The 20,914-nt window shown below is 42.5% G+C and overlaps 1 protein-coding gene across 1 annotated transcript in view; it reads left to right on the top strand.

Moving 5' to 3' along the window:
• Positions 1–20,914, top strand: part of LOC308153646 (mitogen-activated protein kinase kinase kinase kinase 4) — a gene marked incomplete at its 5' end in the record, with an annotated part of 66,884 nt that continues 45,970 nt past the window's right edge. The window contains 8 exons of the mRNA XM_080526839.1: positions 1–57; positions 582–647; positions 10,616–10,672; positions 15,546–15,671; positions 16,511–16,621; positions 17,048–17,138; positions 17,384–17,514; positions 17,708–17,762. Coding sequence (XP_080382965.1) covers positions 1–57; positions 582–647; positions 10,616–10,672; positions 15,546–15,671; positions 16,511–16,621; positions 17,048–17,138; positions 17,384–17,514; positions 17,708–17,762 — 694 coding nt within the window. The remainder of the gene's footprint in view (positions 58–581; positions 648–10,615; positions 10,673–15,545; positions 15,672–16,510; positions 16,622–17,047; positions 17,139–17,383; positions 17,515–17,707; positions 17,763–20,914) is intronic.

Genomic DNA, 20,914 nt, shown 5'->3' with positions numbered 1-20,914 from the left:
ATGGCGAGAGACTGCACTACACGAAGTTTGGACAATATTGACCTCTCGTCTTTGAGGGTGAGTTAGTTGATATGCTTCGACTAATTAATTGAAATGTAGGCAGAACTTTGTGTAAACATTACCGCAGCAGATGTGGGTTAACAAAGTTGTTTGGTTGGAGTTCACTTGAGGAAACGTTACATGTAACAACAACTATGAGCTTTTATGTCACATCATATGAAACCGGTAGTGATATGCAATGCATGTGAATGTTTAGTTAATCAAACATTGATATTTCTGTTGACCAGATTTACTGCCTTAGTCATTGTCAGAAACATAAAAGGTTGAAATCAAAGTTTAAAAAGCAAAGCATGTTGTAACATTGGTCTTCGTTGGCATCAATTGCAATAAAAGCGAGCACAATTGTTATGTATTTTATGTAAAATGTCATGCAAAAAAATGTTTTCAATGAGATGAAACAATTGTGTGTGATGTTGACAATTGGTTTGATTAGGCATGACATGTTTTCAGATGTGCATTAATTTGATTCTGGTGCTCTCTCCTTTCCTTCTGAATCTGATTCTGCTGTCCCCTTGTTTCAGGATCCTGCTGGGATATTTGAACTGGTAGAAGTTGTTGGAAATGGAACCTATGGACAAGTCTACAAGGTGTGTAATGTGTGTCACATTAGACATTTAAAGGAACGTATAGCACTGTGGGCCTATGCTTTAAGCCACTTTAGTGTGTGGCTGTAGTTGTAGTTGTTAGACTGGAAATTGGTATCATTTAAAGTTAAAACTATAAGTAGGAAATTGGTGTCATTTCCAGTGAAGCTGACCTAAATTCAAGTCTTGCTTACAAACATAAGCATCTTTAACACTCTTGGGTGGAGTCCACTTCCTTATCGGTATCAGCATCACAGATCGCTTCACATGGTTTGTGGTTCTTACAAAAAAAACTGTTTTAAATGGGTGCCAGCCACTTTCTCACAGATGTGTCAACTCTCAAGCGTTGGGGTGGATACCTTTCCATTCGTAAGTCCTTTGATTTACGAGAAGAGAACTCATTCAAGATTTGGTGTAAAGGTCAATCAGGATATCCACCATGATCAAGTGTATGATGACATTGTGTCCAGTCATACTGGTTCAACATTCATAATTACAAGGAAAATATGTCAGTGTGTTAACATTCCTATCCCCAAACATTATTATTCTACTTGGTCAGGTCAACATAATTATGATAATCGTTAGTTGCTAGATGTATTTAGGCTACAGTCTGTCAGTACTTGGAGGAATCTGTATTGAGTCATTTCTGTCACCTGAATCAATGTCAGAGTTGGCCATGAGGAGCAAGGAGGCTTCCTTTCTGTTTGTCTGTCTTGTGTTGTGCACAGTCTCAGCCCCATGCTAACAGGAACAGAGGCTCCAGACAGAACAATAGCTTATCTTCTCCTCAAAGTTCATGAAAAAGTACTTTCCTTTTTACCATTCTTTAACCCTAGGACATTTTTTTTTTTTTCACTTGAAAAGTCTAAAGAAAGAGATTACTGGAAAGCCATAACTGAAACCATATATGACACACTTACTAAAAATGAGTTGCTAGGTCTTAAAAATGAGATCCTGCAAGGAAATCAATCTATTTACTCAGAAATTAATTTGTCTGTATGGCAGTGAAATCCCTAATTTCATCACCTCGAGGATGACAAAAGGCTATCATATGGTGTTGCGAATAGGTCTAAAATGCTATTCAAAGAGGTATAAAAAAGGTATAAAAAGGTCTTAAATTTGACTTGTTGAAACTTGTAGGAACCCTGATATACAGTACTGTCAGAGTTTATAAAGTGCATCTGACATTGTCCTGAAACATGAGGTTGTGATGTCTTTTAAGGATAAGTAGTGGGGGAGAAGGTTTCAACCACAGGGCATGTGCATTTATCTCCCACAATCTTCTTGTTTTCTCCTCACCAATATGCCACTTGGTGAAAACAGAACAACACAGAGAGAATGCACACCTGTGGGAAGAACATTGATTTTCAAATTGTTTACTGTGCACCAATTGTTTTCCGAATGCACCAAATTCTTGTTTTTCTCCACAGTCCGGGCTTGCTTGTTTTTAATCATCCATCCCCTAGGGAGTTTATTGTGAGTGCTTGATCGATGCCACAATTTTTTCCGTGTTGAATTTATAAGACATGACAATTACTGTCAGGCTAGGGAGACAAAGAACAGTGAAGTTTGCCCGCCTGTTCTTCGGAGGCCTCCTATAAAAGGCACATTACTGTTCCTGTGCTTGCCTCAAGCAGTACATAGGTATATTAGCATACTATTTATTTTGCAGTCATACATTTCAGGGCAAATCCTCTGTGCTGTACTGTAATTGTTAGCAATTGTGCTAACTGTTTTTGTGGAAGAAAGGGCAGTGGTGTCATGCCAAGAGAAATACTTACAATGTTAAATGCTTATATATTGTATGAGAATGCTCCGTCCAGTAAATTCTTTCAGTGTGACCTTTGTTTATGAGTGGCCAGTTCCGTGCCTGCTCTTCAAAACGCCATTTTATGTCACCCAGGATAACTTTGTATAGGTCAGAGAGTGAATACAGCAGCTCTTGCTAGCAGGAAAAAAACCTCACTCATAATGCATCTGTTCTTTAATAATTCACAAGTGAGGATATTTATTGCAGAGGAAATATAACTTCAATTCAAATACACATTGTGTAATAAGACCATTCCTTTGAAGTATGCACACAACCTCTTGGGCAGTGTACATAGCAATGTCTTATGAGTCTGAGACATGGGTTGTAGTAGTAATAATAATGGGTATAATACTGATAAAACCATGTGCTTTTGAGTACTTTATAGGCCTACACAGCTGATGTGCTGTCATCTTCAGAGCCTGACTTGCCACCGGTGCTGATCCATTGTTTCCAGTTTGACTTGACTTCAGAGGTTGTTTCTTAGCCTGTTTTGTCTCTAATTCCACATTGTTGTCATCTCATAGTTGAGCCCCCTTTGAAGTGTTTTAGATCATCACATCAGGCTTGATTTAGTGCCCCCATAATCTTTTCGAATTTTGAGGGTGGAGATATGAATAAGATATGAAATATGTAATATGAAAAAGAGAGAGGGACGATCAGCACTTTCCTTGTGTTTTCCCAGGGGTTGAGCTGAAAGGGAAATTTTACACTGAAATATTCTTTGTAGTAAAATGAATTATCATGAGAGTGTCCCAGGAAGTAATACATTACCTTCCTATTACTGTAGAATATCTGTGAGGCTTGTATGTGTTGTCAGAGCTATTGATTTCTTCAAGAGGCACATCGCCACACTAACCCTAACCTTAACCCTGACCTCAGACCAGGGTCTGGTGAAAAAGTCCCCAAGTAGGGCAAGGTCATTTTTCAGTTCTTACATTATGAAAGTGTAGATTGTAAGCTTTCAAACGATCAGAAAATTGTTGAAGAAGATATGGTTATTTGAATATTGGTAGTACCTCAAATGGAGAATCAGAGAAAAACACTGAATCAAACACGCGTTTGCAACCATTGCGTTGGTAGCTAGCTAGCAGCTAACAAGATGTTGACAGAACATCAACGTGCTAAAAACATATAACTACACATAATTAGATTATCACACAGTCCTTGCTTTTGAACATGTCCTAAAATGTACATTTGTTTACAAGCCATGTATCACTAACTCATCCAGTACGAAGTAGGACGGCAGATGATAGTGAATCCAATTCACAAATTAGAAGTATTTAGTGATCCTAAAACTGTTGTTTGTTATATTGAGTGGGCTCTTCGACACTTGAACTTTCGTAATGTGAAGAAAAAAAAACGGAAAACACTTATTTCTTTCATTTTTTTGTCATTTGCGCGACTTGAGAACTGCGGAACTTTTCACCAGACCGTGTCACATATTCATTATCTCCAGCACCCTACTGTACCAGTGTCTACATTATGTAAAACAAAAAAACTGGTTAAGTGCCCCTTTAACATAGCGAATCTCACTGAGACCATTCCATAGTGTTGGTGAAAAGGGTGGATTGTTAGCCAGAGTCACATGGTCACAAATCAGTGTAGTTTCTCCTGAGGTCATTCCTCTTGGGGGTTCTGCTGTTTATTGGCAGCACAATGGAGATGAGCCCTCTTCAGACACGCCTCACGTTAAAAGAGTAGCTTGTGTGATGCGATGGGCTCTTTCTTATACAAGGGCAAAAACTAATCATGTAGATTTCTCTGTGTTTTCATAAGATGGAGATGGGTTGGGATTAGATAGCATGTTGCATCACTGATCTCTGAGGACCTAGTAGTATTCAAGGGTATAGAACTGAGGCATACCTTCTATGCTGTTTCTGGGTGACATTTGTGTGTTATCTGCAGGGTTCAGGCAGACATTCTGGCGGACATGATTGCCTTTTTAGTGCACACATTGCAAAAGCTCATCTTATTGTTGACACCGAGGGCGTTTCCTTCTTTAAATTGGTTGCATCTAGCCCATTTAAAGAAGTATTGCAAGTTGCAACGTCATGAAGTGGGAATAATTGGGTCAGGCCAGCACTGAAGGGATTGAGTAAGCACACACACACACACACACACACACACACACACACGCTGGACAGGCAGCCTCCCTAGGTCTGAGATTGAGAAAGTCCCTCTTGTCAGGAATGGTGGCAGTAGAGGCTCTAGTGTGACCCGCGGAGAGGAAATCGCTTTCTTAACACACACGTTTCCTGGCTGCCCTCGCTGCTCCGACTGCCTATGTCTGGTGGTGACATTATGCCGGTCCCCCTCCCAGAGAGGCTTGGATGGAAGGGCCTTGACCCATGGTGTTGAAATGTGGGCTCCCTGGGTATGTTTGGGTAGGGAAAGGAGGAGAATGGCCCATGTGCCCCGGGGTAGGAACTGTGGTGTTTGGTGATAAACCCTGCACCCCCGGTGGGAGGGAGGTGTGTTTGTGTGCGTGTGCGTGTGCGTGTGTGTGTCTGAGCCTTCATGCGTGCGTGTGTGTGTGTGTGTGTGTGTGTGTGTGTGTGTGTTTCTCTGCGTGAGTGTCGCTGCCTGCTAAAATTATTTCTGTCATGAGGGGATTTCCTCATATTCCCTGGGCCGGTGTGAAGCCCTTCTATCACATTGTATGTCATGACAGGGGGAAAAACAGGAAGCAGATACCCATCACGAGAGAAAGGGGCACTTCCATCAAGAGCACCAACGTGTTGATGAAGACGTGATTGTGATGATGACTCATCGACTGAGATTAGATCCTCACCAAGCTTAATCATTTGTAAGTGTTGATAGAATTAGAACCTGGAGAATACGGACAAAAAACATTAATATCATAGATGGATACTTTCCATATAGCATTATTTTTCATAATGTAATCATGCAGGATTTCATCTGAGGATATGATGTTAACATCCTAAACCAGGAAAAACACGGTTTTGACTGGACATTGCCTTTAAAGTGAGGCTTTCCACATTTGGCTTAAAGGGATGGTTCAGCCTATTTTCATGTGTAGGTTGAATATGATCTTCCTCTCATAGGGTTGTTCTCATAGGCCAGTAGTGAAATTACTACGCGGATTAGTTACTTAGAAGATCCCTTCATTTGAATTGGAATGTGATTAATGCAGTGGTGTCCTTTGAAAAAAAATCAAGTGTTTTTCAAGAACAGGCTGTTTTTTGCGGAATGCTGAGGAGGTTTGAGGGGTTTGAGCCGCGGGCCGATTAGTGGACAGTTCCCTCTTTTCTCTCTCCTCCTCTTTGATCAGCTGGAGGAATGTGCCCTCATGCAGTCTTTATGGGCTGTTTTGGATCATGTGCACATGCTTGCAATCATTATCTGTCAAATACAAATGACTTGTTATGTGAGTGCATACTGTAGCGTACCACACTAATAAACAGTTGATTTGGTACATGTATTGTTATGGAACAAGAGGATCTGAGAGGTTAGGTACAGTACACAACTGAACGTGGTGTACTGGCATGCATGTGCAGGGGTTTTAAAAAGGAAATGATCTCAGACCTACTACTTCTGAATAGAAGAGATCCGGTGAACATGTCTCATGTTCCAGTTACACAAGGAATGATTCCCCTGTATTGTAAAAAATAAAATAAAAAACTATACATATATTATATGTATGTACAGTATATATACAGTATATATATACAGTATATATATATAAAATAGCATAAATATTCTAGACTCCAGTGCCTTTCACTGAGGGTGAATTATTGCAAACATCTTTTTTGTGCCTTTGAAAAGGCCTGAATAAAAGCTTGGCTTGGTATAATCAGAATTTGCCTGTGACAGTGGAACTAGCTAGTCTGAATGCTTGAAGAATAATTTGGTCAAAGCAACACTGTGCCATTCACTCTGGTGACTAACGTACACGTTCAAAGGAAAAAGGGATTACTTTTGTAAAAAAATCACATTTTGATCATATTAGTTAACACACACACACACACGCAGGCACACAAACACACACACGCACACAGATGCAATAACATGCAACCTAGAGAGCTCTGGACGTCACGTGACTCGAGTCACAAACTTTGTTTACGGCGCCATATTGGCAGAATAGAAAACAATGGATGCAGCACCAGCGCCAGTGGCAACTTCAGACCATCTGAGTTTACGTCCCACTTCACCGACCAAGACAAAGAACGCTACATCGCTAAACTAAATGGATTGAACATCACTGTTCATCATTTGTGATGAACCGTTCATCATTTGTGTTTTGTCCCCCGCCCCCACCTGTGGTGTATGTCCCCAACTGTCCTACCCGCTGTACATACCTTATGTTTTGTTGTATTGTTCTTCCCATGATGGATGTATATTTATCTTGTAGATAGTAATAGTTATTTGTCTGTATTATCTTGTAGATAGTACTAGTTTTTTTTGTCTGTCTTACATGTAACGATGAATTGAGAATCAAGGACCCCAATTGAAATAAGCCAGTGGCTTTCTTGGGTTTTTATCCTGTTAGTTGACCTTGTATGTAATATGTACTTTCATGTACCTACTTCTGCAAATCTTCTAATGAAGTTTTCAATCAATCAAAAAACCGACCCTTATAACGCCCCCGGCGTACTATTTAAGCCATTAGAAAACGAAAACGCAAGCTAGCTGTCTGTTAGGCTAAGTTGACGCTCTCCCGCTTTGTACTACCGCTTCTACTCTGCCGAAATGGTGGCGTTAAGGACCATTACTCAGATTTTCGGGTTGCGTGACGTCAACTCCCGGAGCTCTATAGCCTAGTTTGTATTCAGTCGTTCACCCAAACTTATTTCCGCTGATTGTTCTTCACGATAATCAGACTGGAATCTCATTGGATGACGGTCTGTGTTCATGTCCATATGTGTTTGCTGCCACCCTCAGCTTGCCTGGAACAGTGAGCAGTGGCCATTTACCTCCTGCCTGTGCTGGTGGGGAATCCCTGGCAGAGGTCCTAATTGAAGCTGGGGCTGCTGCTGAGGGCTTTACACACTGACAGATCTGTTCACATGGTGTGGCCAGCTGCTGTACTATACATGACTGCTGGGCTGCCAAACAGCAGTCTTCAATGGTCTTCACACCACGGTGTCCTAGATGGGACACCATACAATATATCCCTTTCTGGTAACACTTTCTATGCAGCACACAGAAACAACGCATTATAACTAGATATATATATAACTTGATGCTCTGTGATGTATTTATTTTTTTAAAAATAGGGCATTTCTGCTTTATTGGGATAGAAACAGTAGAGATTGACAGGAAGGATGGGTGAGAGAGAGGAGGGATGACATGCAGGATAGATCGATGGCCAGAATTGAACCAGGGACTGCGCCTTAGTGAGCTACACAACCCAGGCGTCCCTATAATTGGTCATGCTAGTCATGCTAATGTAGTCATGCAGTCAAGTCTTTGTTAGATTCCGTTGCCTATGAGACATTATAACTGTATGCTCTAATGTAAAAGTGTTCCCCCATATGTGTCCACTACAGCACTGCTCATGTCACGAAATAGGGAATTCGAATAAAAATGGTGATACTCAAAAACAATGTAGTTAAAATATATCAACCTGTACACGTGTAAGCCTTTATACGTACAGTATGTGTTGTCATCCACATGTGAGTGAGTAGTGATCAGGTGACTTAGTTGATGTGCAAGAAAAGGATGGTGTTGCGTAGACTAGCCTCTTGAGCAATGATGCAGCTGCACAATGCTACCAGATAAATGTTATTCCGCAATCTTCAATTTGGATGAGTGTCTTGTCCATTGCCATAGGAATATACCAGAACAATACTGGCTGGCGACCAACAGAGAGAAACCCTAAAAAGTTAAAGTTAAAAAGAGTAGAAACTCTGTTGTTCATGATGGACAGCTTGGATAGATAAATCTCTATGGAAAGCTCAGTCTCTTATCCAGGAGGACCAAACGGAATGTTGTGTCATAAAACAAGGAGAATAAAAATGTTCAGAGTGAGAACACAGTTGTGGTGAGATGCTGTAGTTCACACATCTACTGGTGGTTGTATCCAATTATTTTCCAGGATAAAAGTAGAATGGTGCTCTGGCTTTCTGCTTCATATGCTGTACAAATACAGTGCCTGAAGGGTGGACAATTCAGAATGGCAAGTACGATGGGAAAAGCATAATTTGATTCACTGAGGTAAAGAATACACATGTTTGCATTCTTTTCTCTTTTTGGTTAAATAAATAGTCCCTGAATGTGTGATTCAAAGTGAGGGAATATTTCTGGACTTCTAGCTTCTAAGCTTTTTCTACAGCATGCCAAGCCTAGGAAAACTACCAAGATCTTTCTCAATTAGCCATAACTCGAACATGTGCACTGTATTACAAACGAGCTGCAGTGTCAGAATCTGTCAGTGAGCATCGTCACGTATGAAAGGTCAGGGCGAGCCCTCGCTCCACTCGGATAAGTTATTCTTTCATCTACTGTAGACGGGAGACAAAACTGCAGTGATATTTAGAAAGGCAATCGCCTAAGTGTTCTCTTGGTTGGCCTGTAAGTCAGTATTCTTTTTATTTGTTGTGTGGAGAGAGTAACAACGTAGTTGTTACCGTGACTCCACTGCATGCATAAGTAAGTCAAATATATGGCACTTGTCAAAATGGCAAATTAATCTGCAAAATAACAGCAAACTGCAAGGGAGCCGACATCAATCTGCTTCAGCCCAGCGTGCTGTGACTGAACGGACCCATACTGCGTTGGTCAGACTGTTATCGATGGCTCTTATTGGTGTATGGATTATGGATTATGTATTAGGATTATATTCTTTTCCTACCTAGATACACGTCATTGCCCTTCTTATTTGGAAATAGAATATTGACCCATAGGTTTTGGAATGCATATCATGTGAGATTGTTTTTGGCAGTTTTTTCAAGTCGCTGTTTCTGAGTATTGAATCATGTTGACTTTCAAGTGATTTCATTGTAACCATTACACCATACCAAGATTGACTCTGTGGTGCCTGGGTGGATGTAATCACAGGGTCCCTGGATTGATTCCGGCCATCAACCTATCCTGCATGTCATCCTTCCTCTTTATCACCCATCCTTCCTGTCAATCTCTACTGTGCCCAATAAAGCAGAAATGCCCTAAAAACATATTTAGAAAGATTGACTCTGTTGGCCAAATCAGAGCCATTGTCATAAAAGGTCAGGATCATACACAGGATCAATTGAACTCCAAATGGAAGAGTATGACGTGAAATAAAGTGTGCTGTTCTTTTTTGTCTTATTTTTCCACTTTTCTTTGTCTGCGCACACATACATAGGTCTCTCAGATTGAATTACAAGGTTCTGTGGTATTTTCAAGCTACTCAATCAATCCATATGTACATGATATTCCACTGACAACAGTAAATTGTATGGATGATAGGAGCCATTTTTCAACCAAACAAACCATGGAGGTCAGTCTAGTGAGACATGTAAGGCTCTGGCTCAGACCCGTGTTCCATTTTCTCTACACACATTTTGCGAATAATTGGTTTGCAAGTACTTGTACCTACTTTACACCTCCTCAGGTTCTGACACATACAACATTTTCAATTTTCTGTAGCACCTTGCTGCTCTCTGCAGTAACTCTCCCTGCTTCCCTTTTTTTCTGCTGAAATGAAACCAGACACCAGGGAGAGAAGTCGACTTTACACTCTCAATGCACCTCACCTGAAATATAAACGTTCTCGCAAAAGCTGGATTTTCTCTTTTGGTTACCTATGTGGCTGTTGAACTGCATAGAATGATGTGTATATTTCACAAATGATGGTCTATGTACTGTATATATTATTCAGTTTGTAGGTTGGTGCTGTATGCTTTACTGGGATTATTAGCTGTACCTTTTACCTTAAAATGATACAATTAAATCAATAAATGCATGAAGTAACAACAAGGTGTCTCCCTCTTTTACCTGTCACCATGTTATTGAGGAACAGAATGTCTTGAGTGTTGTCATTGCACAAGTTTCCCGGGTCTCAATACCAAAGTTTCAAAACTGACAAAAAAGTATGACGTCTGCCGAAAAGTATGACGTCTGCTGGGTTCCTCGATTGTCACTGCTGTCAGTGACGTCTGCTGGCCGCCTGGCCGGCGGTCCTCACTGGTGACCCTAAACTGTCCTTGTGTCTCGACAGGGGAGGCATGTGAAGACTGGACAGCTGGCTGCCATCAAGGTCATGGACGTGACAGAGGTAAGACCACCACTTCCTGCCCTCGTTCTCCTCTTCTTCTTCCCTTCCTGTCTTCATCCTCCCTTCATCACCGGGACCCGAAGATCACACAGCCATATGCGTTAGGGACACGGCTGTGTCACCGCCGTCACTCTCTCAAGTCACAGGGGTGAGGAGGGGAGGGGACCTCCGAGGGCTTGCGTCAAATCCAACTGAAAGATCTGAGTTTGCCCCTAAGAAGATGTATTTTTAAGGTATGCTAATGAGACCTCCACCTAACACCAGGCACCAGGTTATTACCTCTTCCTCTGTCAGTCAGTGGGCAGGGACACACATGTTTGCTCAGGGAAGGTTCCATCATCTCATTTCCCTATTGGCAATAAAGCTAGCCAGCGATGGGACGTTGTGTATATAGGATATAGGCTGACTGAGTTCACACTACTCTCCTCCAGCTAGGACAAAGGCGGAGAGGGATAGTTATTGGCACAGTGTACAGTAGATGGTGGAGAAAAAAAAGACTTAATTAAATCAGATTTTGGCTTCGAGGCACATCTTAACTCTGGGTGTGTGACTGCGAAGAGGATCAACACCACCATCTCCAGTGCAATCTTAAGTTCTCTGCTACAGCATAGAGGCATGGCTGGAGCCAAGCAACTGAGTGCATCAACGGCTTATTATTACTCTGCTCAACAGACAATAAGACCCGCTGCTGATCTATACAGGGCGATTTGATAAATATTAAAGCCCTCTAAAATTCTTCCATATCTCTGTTTTGATCCGAATGTGCTTTTTTATTAGATCTTCTGTGTGTCGCAGGCTGGATATTAAGGCTGTGGAGTGGCCCTAACAAGTAATGCATGGCTTAGGTGGTGAAATGTGTTTAAAAGGCCCGTCTCACAAAAATCGCACCCTGGAGAGCGCGCCAAAGTAGATAACACTGTCGCCCGAGGCTCTAGGACAATCATCTCTCTCTCTTCTCATCGCACACAAATGCCTTTTCCCTTTTCCTGTCCGTCTTGTATTGTCTATCTGCCCCAAGCGATAATAGCAGGAGATTTCCTGTAAAACGGAATGGCCTCTGCTAAAGGCCCAGGCTTCCTCCTTTCTCTCTCTCTCTCCCTCTCTCTTTTACCCTCTCCCTCTCCCTTTCTCTGTCTCTTTCTCTCTTTCTCTGTCTCTCTCTTTCTCTATCTCTCCCTCTCCTTTTCTCTTTCTCTTTCTCTCTCTCTCTCTCTCTCTCTCTCTCTCTCTCTCTCTCTCTCTCTCTCTCTCTCTCTCTCTCTCTCTTTCTCTGTCTCTCTCTACCTTTCTCTCTTTCTATCCAGCACATCCCCACAGCGACATGTACCCCAACCCCCTAACCCTGTTCCCTCCCCTTTGCTCAACATAGTATACACACACACACACATGCATGCACACACAAAAACACACACACACACACACACACACACACACACATACACACACATACACACACACACACACACACACACACACACACACACACACACACACATAGACAAAGACACATACACACATGACCCAGACACGGACTGGTCACTGGCCTCCCCTCTCCTGGGGATTGAGACATTGTCCTGGACAGAGAGCAGCTGGCTAAGGCCTTCCCCTGCAGGAATTTCCTTGTGTGTGTGTGTGTGTGTGTGTGTGTGTGTGTGTGTGTGTGTGTGTGCGTGTGTGTGTGTGTGTCCGTCTGTCTGTGTGTGTCTGTGTATGTGTGTGTACTCCTTGGGTGATTTAAAGGCAAAGGAAGATCCAGGACAGCGAGGTAGGCCGTTCTAACAGAGGTCAGTCAGCTGTATTAGGGGGTCACATGCCTGTGTGAATGGAGCGGTTATGCGTCTCAGGGTCAAGGGTCAGGCGGTTGGTTGGTGTGGTTAGAAACTAGAATGAAACGGTTGTCCCCATTTCTTCTCTTGTGTTGCATTGCAGTGAATTTAGACAATGCAAACAACACATTCCCTATTTTTCAACTTTTATACTTTCAAGATACCTGTAATAACTAATTAAAAATGTTTCCTATTACAATTACGATTGCTAAGTCGCAGTGTTCAAAGCTGAAGTCTCTTTGTCAAAACTCTTCATACAGTCAGAAGTCCATGTGGACCAAACTGTGACTCATTTTTACATTGCTTTCACACGAAATGCATTCAATGACCACATTCTCCAAAATCCATGAACACTTCTCTCATTCAAACTCCCCCACCTGCAAAACACTATGTATTTGCAACACATTTTCCAATGTTACGTAACACACTGTGTTCAAAACTGTGAAGAACACATTCAAAACAGAATGTGGTGCATCTTTGCAGTAATCATATTGAAATATCTAGACATTTCAATATGATTACCGTACTGCAAATAGTGAAAATACCACTGCTCATCCGTCATCAGACTTTGCTGAGGTGCTGGAACTGAAGAGTATCAATAGAGTGCAAAATAACAGCATCTGCACACTCAAACATTGCAAAAAAACAGTTTATTGCGAGCTTTCAGTCATATATGATAGAAATATGATTACTGCAAAAATGCACCAAATCATTCTGTTTTGAATGTGTTCTTCACAGTTTTGAACAGTGTGTTAACATTGGAAAAATGTGTTGCAAATGCATTGTATTTTGCAGGTGGGGGAGTTTGTAAGAGTCACAGTTTGGTCCACATGGACTTCTGCTTCGCTGACTGTATGAATAGTTGTGACTCTGTGACTTCAGTATTGAACACTGCAACTTAGCGACCGTAAAAAACTGTAAAGAAAAAAAAGAAAAGAAAACACTAAAGGATAGAAGCAAATTGCAGCGTTTCTGATTCATTCTTGTTGCCTAGTACTTTACAGTTGTACAGTCAACTATTCTGTCTATGATTACTATAAATCAAACCATTCTTAAAATTAAATATTGATTCTTGTGAAAATCATTAAAACTATGTAATGCTCCCTGTTGTTAGTGTTTTGTAGGTCAGAGTGTTATGAATGACTGTGTATACTTTCTGAGTGAACATTGTTGCCAGTGTATGGTTGAACAAGCTTCTTTTGAGACATGTATGAAGAGTTTTGGCAAAAACTGACTTCAGTTTTGAACACTGCGACTTAGCAATCGTAAAAATAAAAATAAAGTATAATATGTAGAAGTAAAGCGAAGTAGGTGACTGTCAGAAGACAGCATATTTATAATGTGGAATTAGTTTTCGGGGATTATCATATTTATTGTTTTCATAACAAATACAGTAAGATGACATGTCAGCCTCTGTAAATCTGGAATGAACTACTCGACAATAAACATTTCACCAAATCAAAGCACATTAGCTTGAATCTGGTATATTCTGGGCAAAGCAGAGGGATGCTGTGGTTTTCCTGGCAGGAAAGACAGTGTCATATTACAGCGTTTGACGGCGCCATGCACAGAACCCTGGGAATGGAAATGCATCTATGTGTCATGTCTTCCAGAACTTCACACACACACACACACACACACACACACAAACAAATCCTTTAGGCCCCCGACATACCACAGCTTAGTTACTACACAGAACATTTACACTCTTGACCCACCCCTGTAAGAAAAGGGACACATCTCTAATCTTATTATAACATTTGTTAGTCTTAAACTAAGGACTGTGGGGTCTAATTAGATAAGAAATCGATTAACATTATATCTTGAACCATACAGTCGACATTCAAGTCAAAAATTAACAACAAAAATAAACAACATAAAAGGAATATAGAATACAAGAACCAGTTACACGCATACAATACAATACAACATACTACATGAATACACTAAGCACAAGTACAATCCTCCCTAAACAGATCCTTCACTTAACATGTGAAGAGTATGAGAGAGAGTATGAGAGTATGAGAGGCAGTATGAGAGAGCAGAGTGATAACCCGAGTCCAGCCCTTTGAGAACTGAGGTGCATAAATGGTGTCACCATAGTCATGGACAGGAAGGAGCGTCTCCTGGCCAGGACTTAAGTTTCACTTAGAAGTTTCACTCTCAAATTCTTGATCAGTTTTTCAACATGCGTTTTAAAGTTGACCATCAATCCAAATGCTCAGGTACTTATAATGTACCAATATGTTTATGTAAATGGTAAACAACAGTGGAAGAATTGAACTTTATTGAGAAAAACTAGGCTTTTGAAACCACTTACAGGCCGACTTGTCCAAACCAATGGCAGACAACAGTATCGAGAGCCATAGAGAGGTCAATATAGAGGGTGCAACAATGCAGTTTCTTGTCCAGAGATATCGCAATGTAATTCATACCAGAGGAAGCAGCAAAGATGGTGCTGTGTTCCATCCTCAAACCTAAAAACGGCCGCATCTGAGAATTGATCAATATTTTAACTAAGCAAGAAAGCCTTGAGACAGGGCGGTATTTATTCAGGTCACTGGGGTCACAGAGAAGCTGTCAGTTTATATTTCCCTGCTAAAGCCAAGCTACAGTGCATTTCAACCTTGGCTTCTTCAGCCTCAGTGTATCAGTATAGAGTTTGGGGAAAACAGTTCCAGTAACATTTCCTCGTTCAATGTAAACATCAGTACTAAAATGGCCGTCGAGCCCACACACTAAAACTGGTAGTGAATGAGCCAGTGATTACATCACTGCCTATTGACTGCCATGGGAGTTGGCAGACCTGTGGGTCGAGCAAGGCTTACAGTACAGTACGTCTCACCAAGATGGCGAACCGAGAGGTAGTCTGCCAGCTCGGTTTATGAACTTGAAGTCAACTGAGCTGCACATTGGCAGTAATAGTACAGTACAGTAACTAGATTCTCACTTGCTGTTGTTGTGTTGGCCGCATTATATAATGGCTCAGTTTTCCCTGCTTCTCCATAAGGAACTCTAAAGATGTTATCCTTTCGTTCTGCTCACAGGAAGAAGAGGAGGAAATCAAGTTAGAGATTAATATGCTGAAGACCTATTCCCATCATAGGAATATTGCTACATATTATGGTGCCTTTGTGAAGAAGAGTCCTGCGGGTCAGGATGACCAGCTGTGGGTGAGTTGCTGCTCTTTTCTCCATCTCTGTCCGGCCCCGTCCACAATCAACCCGTGAGCCCCGGATACAGATTAAGCCTAGTCCTGGATTAAATAACGTTTTCAATGGAAAATCTCCATTGAAGATACATTTCAGTCTAGAATTAGCCTTAATCTATTGCCGGGGAAACCAGCCCTTTGTGTAGATCTGAAAGGATTAGATGTTTGCAAGATGGTGGGGAATCACACTAAGCCTCTGAGAGCCATTTGGGAACTACTACCATCTTGTTTATACCAATCCAATGAATCCCCTCAGATGAACAGAAGTGTGGCTTAGGGTTTGATTCTGAACAGAACCTATGTGTTCAGTTCAAGATGGCCTCTAACTCCATTCATATTCAAGGTCAGCTCACACCGTTTAATAGAGTCAACTCACACTGTTTAATAGAGGTAACTCATCTTGATCAAGTCGCAGTATTTCTTGGTTAAATGAAGTCTCAAACAGTCAATCTTCAACAATTGATTTTACGACACACATGTGTTGTCTGTATATGCAGCCATAGACTTTCCCTTTCCTGGTGTGTTCTGCTGTTCCCAGAAAGGGGTCCAGTATGTATTGTATTGTCCTGCAGTGTGTCAAAGGATGCTGGCGTCTGTCTGAGCCATTTCCTCTATGTGTGTGTGTGTGTGTGTGTGTGTGTGTGTGTGTGTGTGTGTGTGTGCGTGCATGTGTCCGTGTGTCCGTGTGTGCATGTCCGTGTGTGTGTGTGTCCGTGTGTGCGTATCCGTGTGTGTGTGTGTGTGTGTGTGTGTGTGTGTGTGTGTGTGTGTGTGTGTGTGCGCGCGCGCATCACTGTGTAGCTGGTGATGGAGTACTGCGGGGCAGGCTCAGTCACTGACCTAGTGAAGAAGACCAAAGGGAACTGTCTGAAGGAGGACTGGATCGCCTACATCTGCCGGGAGGTCCTCCGCGTGAGTACTGCCGTCCGAGATAAGACACTTAGCCAGTCTGTCCTCCCGAATACCCCTGGGGAAATATAGGACCATGAGAATGACTTCAGAGAGCTTTCTCTGATCCTATATCAATCATATGGTGCCGCTTTATTGGTTTGTGTAAGCGCTTTGCTTATAAGCGTACTCGTGGAACAAGTCATTGAGAGAGGGAGGCCGAGACTGTAGCCTAGGACCGCAGGGCCCTAGAACGTCCACAGCAAACCCAAGTCATTGCCTTAAATAAAACAAACTTCCACCGTTTATTTTTGTTTTTGGCGCTCCTTTGAAGCGGTGTACACATCCTCCCAAAAGATCTGAGTGCCGAGTGTGGTCATGTGATTGTGACATTTTGTGTGTGTGTGTGTCTGTGTGTGTCTGTGGGTGTCTGTGTGTGTGTCATCACAGGGCCTTTCTCACCTCCACTCGCACCACGTCATTCACCGGGACATCAAAGGACAGAACGTGCTGCTGACTGAGAACGCGGAGGTGAAGCTAGGTAAGGAGACAGTGTCAAAAGTGACCCTTGTCACTGTCGGCCATTTTGAATGTCCAGAATGGGAATGTCCAGAGTTGTGTTGATAAAGTATTTGCTTCGATTCTCTTCTCTCTCTCGTTCAGTTTCTGCATCAAAGCTTCCAACCATTCAGTGCTTTCTCATCCATGTGGTGGAGTGAAAACGTGCACACCGTCAGAAGAAAGGGTGGCTAATTGGGCTGCAACATTTGTCTTGTGTGTTCCTAGTTGACTTTGGGGTGAGCGCACAGCTGGACAGGACCATTGGGAGGAGGAACACTTTCATCGGCACACCCTATTGGATGGCCCCGGAGGTCATCGCCTGTGATGAGAACCCCGACTCAACATATGACTACAGGGTAAGGAGGAGTGTGTGTGCATGTGTCTGCTTGTGTATCTGAGTGTGTGTGTGTGTGTGTGTGTGTGTGTGTGTGCGTGTGTGTGTGGTTTTGTGTGTGTGTGTGTGTGTGTGTGTGTTTGTGGTTGTGTGGTTGTGTGAGTGTATGTGTATTTCTGAAAGAGGTCTGACTTGATGGCTTTCCTCCTCTATAGAGTGACCTATGGTCCCTGGGGATCACAGCCCTGGAGATGGCTGAAGGAGCACCACGTAAGTGTCCCTGCCTCCCTTCCATACAAATTACCATAGCAGGAAGTCATCTTTTCTCCACATCTTAAGCCTGGTACACACATAAAGATAATCTGGACGATTTTGGCCCGATTTCCCCCCTTCCGACTAATGCGGGGTACACACATAAGGAGTTTTTGGCCGGTTTTGGCACGATTTTGGGATGTCTGAAAACGACAGAAAATGAGAGAAAACGCCCGATTGTCAGATGGATCTTAACATTTTCCTATAACAAAATCCTGTGGTGTGAGGTGTGTTAAAGAGTCAATTCTCTTCAATTGTGCAATCAACTCTCAACTCTCAACCTGCTCGGAAAATGGGCGTGGGGAACGACAGATTCCGGACTCTCTAGTCTCGTTCCCCAAGGCAGAAATCTCGCGTGAACCCATCCTTTTAATATTGCCTTTAAATTACAAAATAATTAAATTAAGATTATATAATGCTTAAAGCACTTTGAGCCGCAACGTTTGCAGGAAAAGCGCTATACAAATAAAGTTATTATTATCTAACGTAGTACCCTGACTAGTCAGCTCGCTTCCTGATTGGCGAGCAGGGTTGCCAGATGGGAATGACATTTTCCACCCTAACCACAGTCTAAAACCGCTAATTCCACCAAACAATCTGGCAACCCTATGATTTCTGGTCGGAAGTATTGAACGCATTTCACATTTACGATTGTCGGCAACGCCCATTTTCCGAGCAGGTTGCCGGGAGAGATTGACTCTTAACACACCTCACACCCCAGGATTCTGTTATAGGAAAATGTTAAGATCCATCTGATAACCGGGCGTTTTCTGTTGTTTTCAGACATCCGAAAATCGCTGAAATCGCAGAAAATCCGTATGTGTGTACCCCGCTTAAAGCGGGGTACACACATAAGGATTTTCGAAATCTTAACCGAAATCTTATCTGAGACATTAAATTGTACATTTACATTTACATTTTTGGCATTTAGCAGACGCCTTATTCCAAAGCGACTTACAATCAATACATAATCGAGACCCCACTGAGACAGACCCCACACATGAAGATACAAAAATCTTGGATTGAACAGCCTTGATCGTATTGTGTGTGGTGTGCGCCGATTTTCCCATTTAAGCACCCCACTGTTATGGTAGCACTAGCAAAAGAGTCAAGTGTGGCAGAACCCCAGAACAGACGGACACAAGAGGCAAACTAATAATAAAAGGATTTATTAAAATGATGGACAAACGAATAACCCTACTCTAACGGGGCCTAAGTGGGGGGAATGTGTGGATGCCAGAGAACTGGATAATGTAAATGAGGTGTGAGTGGAAACGTACTCTATGTGTCTGGGTGTGAGTGTCTAGCGTGCAAAACTAGTGTGGTGTAGATATGTAGATGAGTGAAGTGTTGAAATATGTACGTGTACTAACCAGTCCAGAGCAGAGAGGGGGAATAGTCGGCAGGCAGGCAGACGGGGGGGTTAGGCAGGAGGAGTAGGCGGCAGGCAGGCAGGGGGTTAGGCAGGAGGAGTAGGCGGTAGGCAGGCAGGGACATAGGCAGGAGGGGTGGTCGTTAGGCAGGCAGGGACATAGGCAGGAGACGTAGTCGATAGGCAGGCAGGAGGTCTAGGCAGGGGGAGGCAGGTTCCTTTGGGGAGCGAGGATCAACAGAGAAAACAACTACGGTTAGCAAAATAACAAAACAAACAAAACTCTGAAGAGAAACTACTTGAACGAGAAGAGACAACAGGGAGAGCCAAACTACTAACCACATGGGTCAAAATAATCAAGCGTCGGAGGAAGGTTTCTGGGGCTTCTTATAGGGCTGCCTCCTCCTGAGTTGATAGCTGGACCCAGCTGTCTCCACTTGAGCCTGATGAGGCTCAACGAGCGCCAACGAGGCAGGAGGGGGCGGAGCCGATGAGGGATTCACAACACCCACAGACATAAAGATTTTCCTTACGACAGACTCCAGACTCTCTAGAGTCTCGTTCCCCAAGCCAGAAATCTCGCGTGAACCCATCCTTTTAATATTGCCTTTAAATTACAAAATAATTAAATTACGATTATATAATGATTAAAGCACTTTGAGCCGCAACGTTTGCAGGAAAAGCGCTATACAAATAAAGTTATTATTATTATTATCTAACGTTGTACCCTGACTGACCTGTACGAGACAACCATGTGCGACAGGGTAAATAAAGTGCCGAATAACGAAAAGAAGAAGTCAGCTCGCTTCTTGATTGGCTACATTCCATCAACGTCATAGTTGGACTCGCGAGCAGGGTTGCCAGATGGGAATGACATTTTCCACCCTAACCACAGTCTAAAACCGCTAATTCCATCCAAAAATCTGGCAACCCTAGGATTTCTGGTCGTAAGTATTGAACACATTTGACATTTACGATTGCCGGCCACGCCCATTTTCCGAGCAGGTTGTCGGGAGAGATTGACTCTTAACACACCTCACACCACAGGATTTTGTTATAGGAAATGTTAAGAGCCATCTGATAATCGGGCGTTTTCTGACTTTGGTCGGAAGGGGGAAAATCGGGCCAAAATCGGCCAGAAAATCCTTATGTGTGTACCCCGCTTAAGGACAGCAAACGCCCGATTATCGGATTGCTCTAAAGATTATCCTACAAGATTATCCTGTGGTGTGAGGTGTGTTAAGATTCAATTTCTCCCAACAATCTGCTCGGAAAATGGTCGGGGCCGATGATCGTAAATATTAAACGTGTTCAATATTTACGATGAAAAGTCCTCTTGTGTGTAGCCAATCAAGAAGCGAGTTGACTGACGCGTCTTCTTCTTTTCGTTCTTCTGAAATGTATTTGCCCTGTCGCACATGGCTGCCTCGTACAGGTCAGTCAGGTTACTACTACCCTGATCGTGTGAGATTTCTGGCTTGGGGGACGTGATTCTAGACTGTCGTAGATCAGATCTTTATGTATGTGGTGTGCTCTATTGGGAATATCGCATTACACCACACACAATACGATCAAAACTGTTCAATCCATGATTTTTTATCTCCATGTGTGGGGTCTTAGAAAATGTAGAAAAATGGGATTTAGAAAATCTTTATGTGTGTACCAGGCTTTAAACATTTCTAGTAATTGTATCCTATGCAGTCTTTTCGGTCATACAAAGTTCTAACTTCAGTGCGAC

Source organism: Nansenia antarctica (assembly GCF_963989245.1).
Source record: "Nansenia antarctica genome assembly, chromosome: 3".
NCBI lineage: Eukaryota > Metazoa > Chordata > Actinopteri > Argentiniformes > Microstomatidae > Nansenia > Nansenia antarctica.
This window is presented reverse-complemented; position numbering and strand designations above follow the sequence as displayed.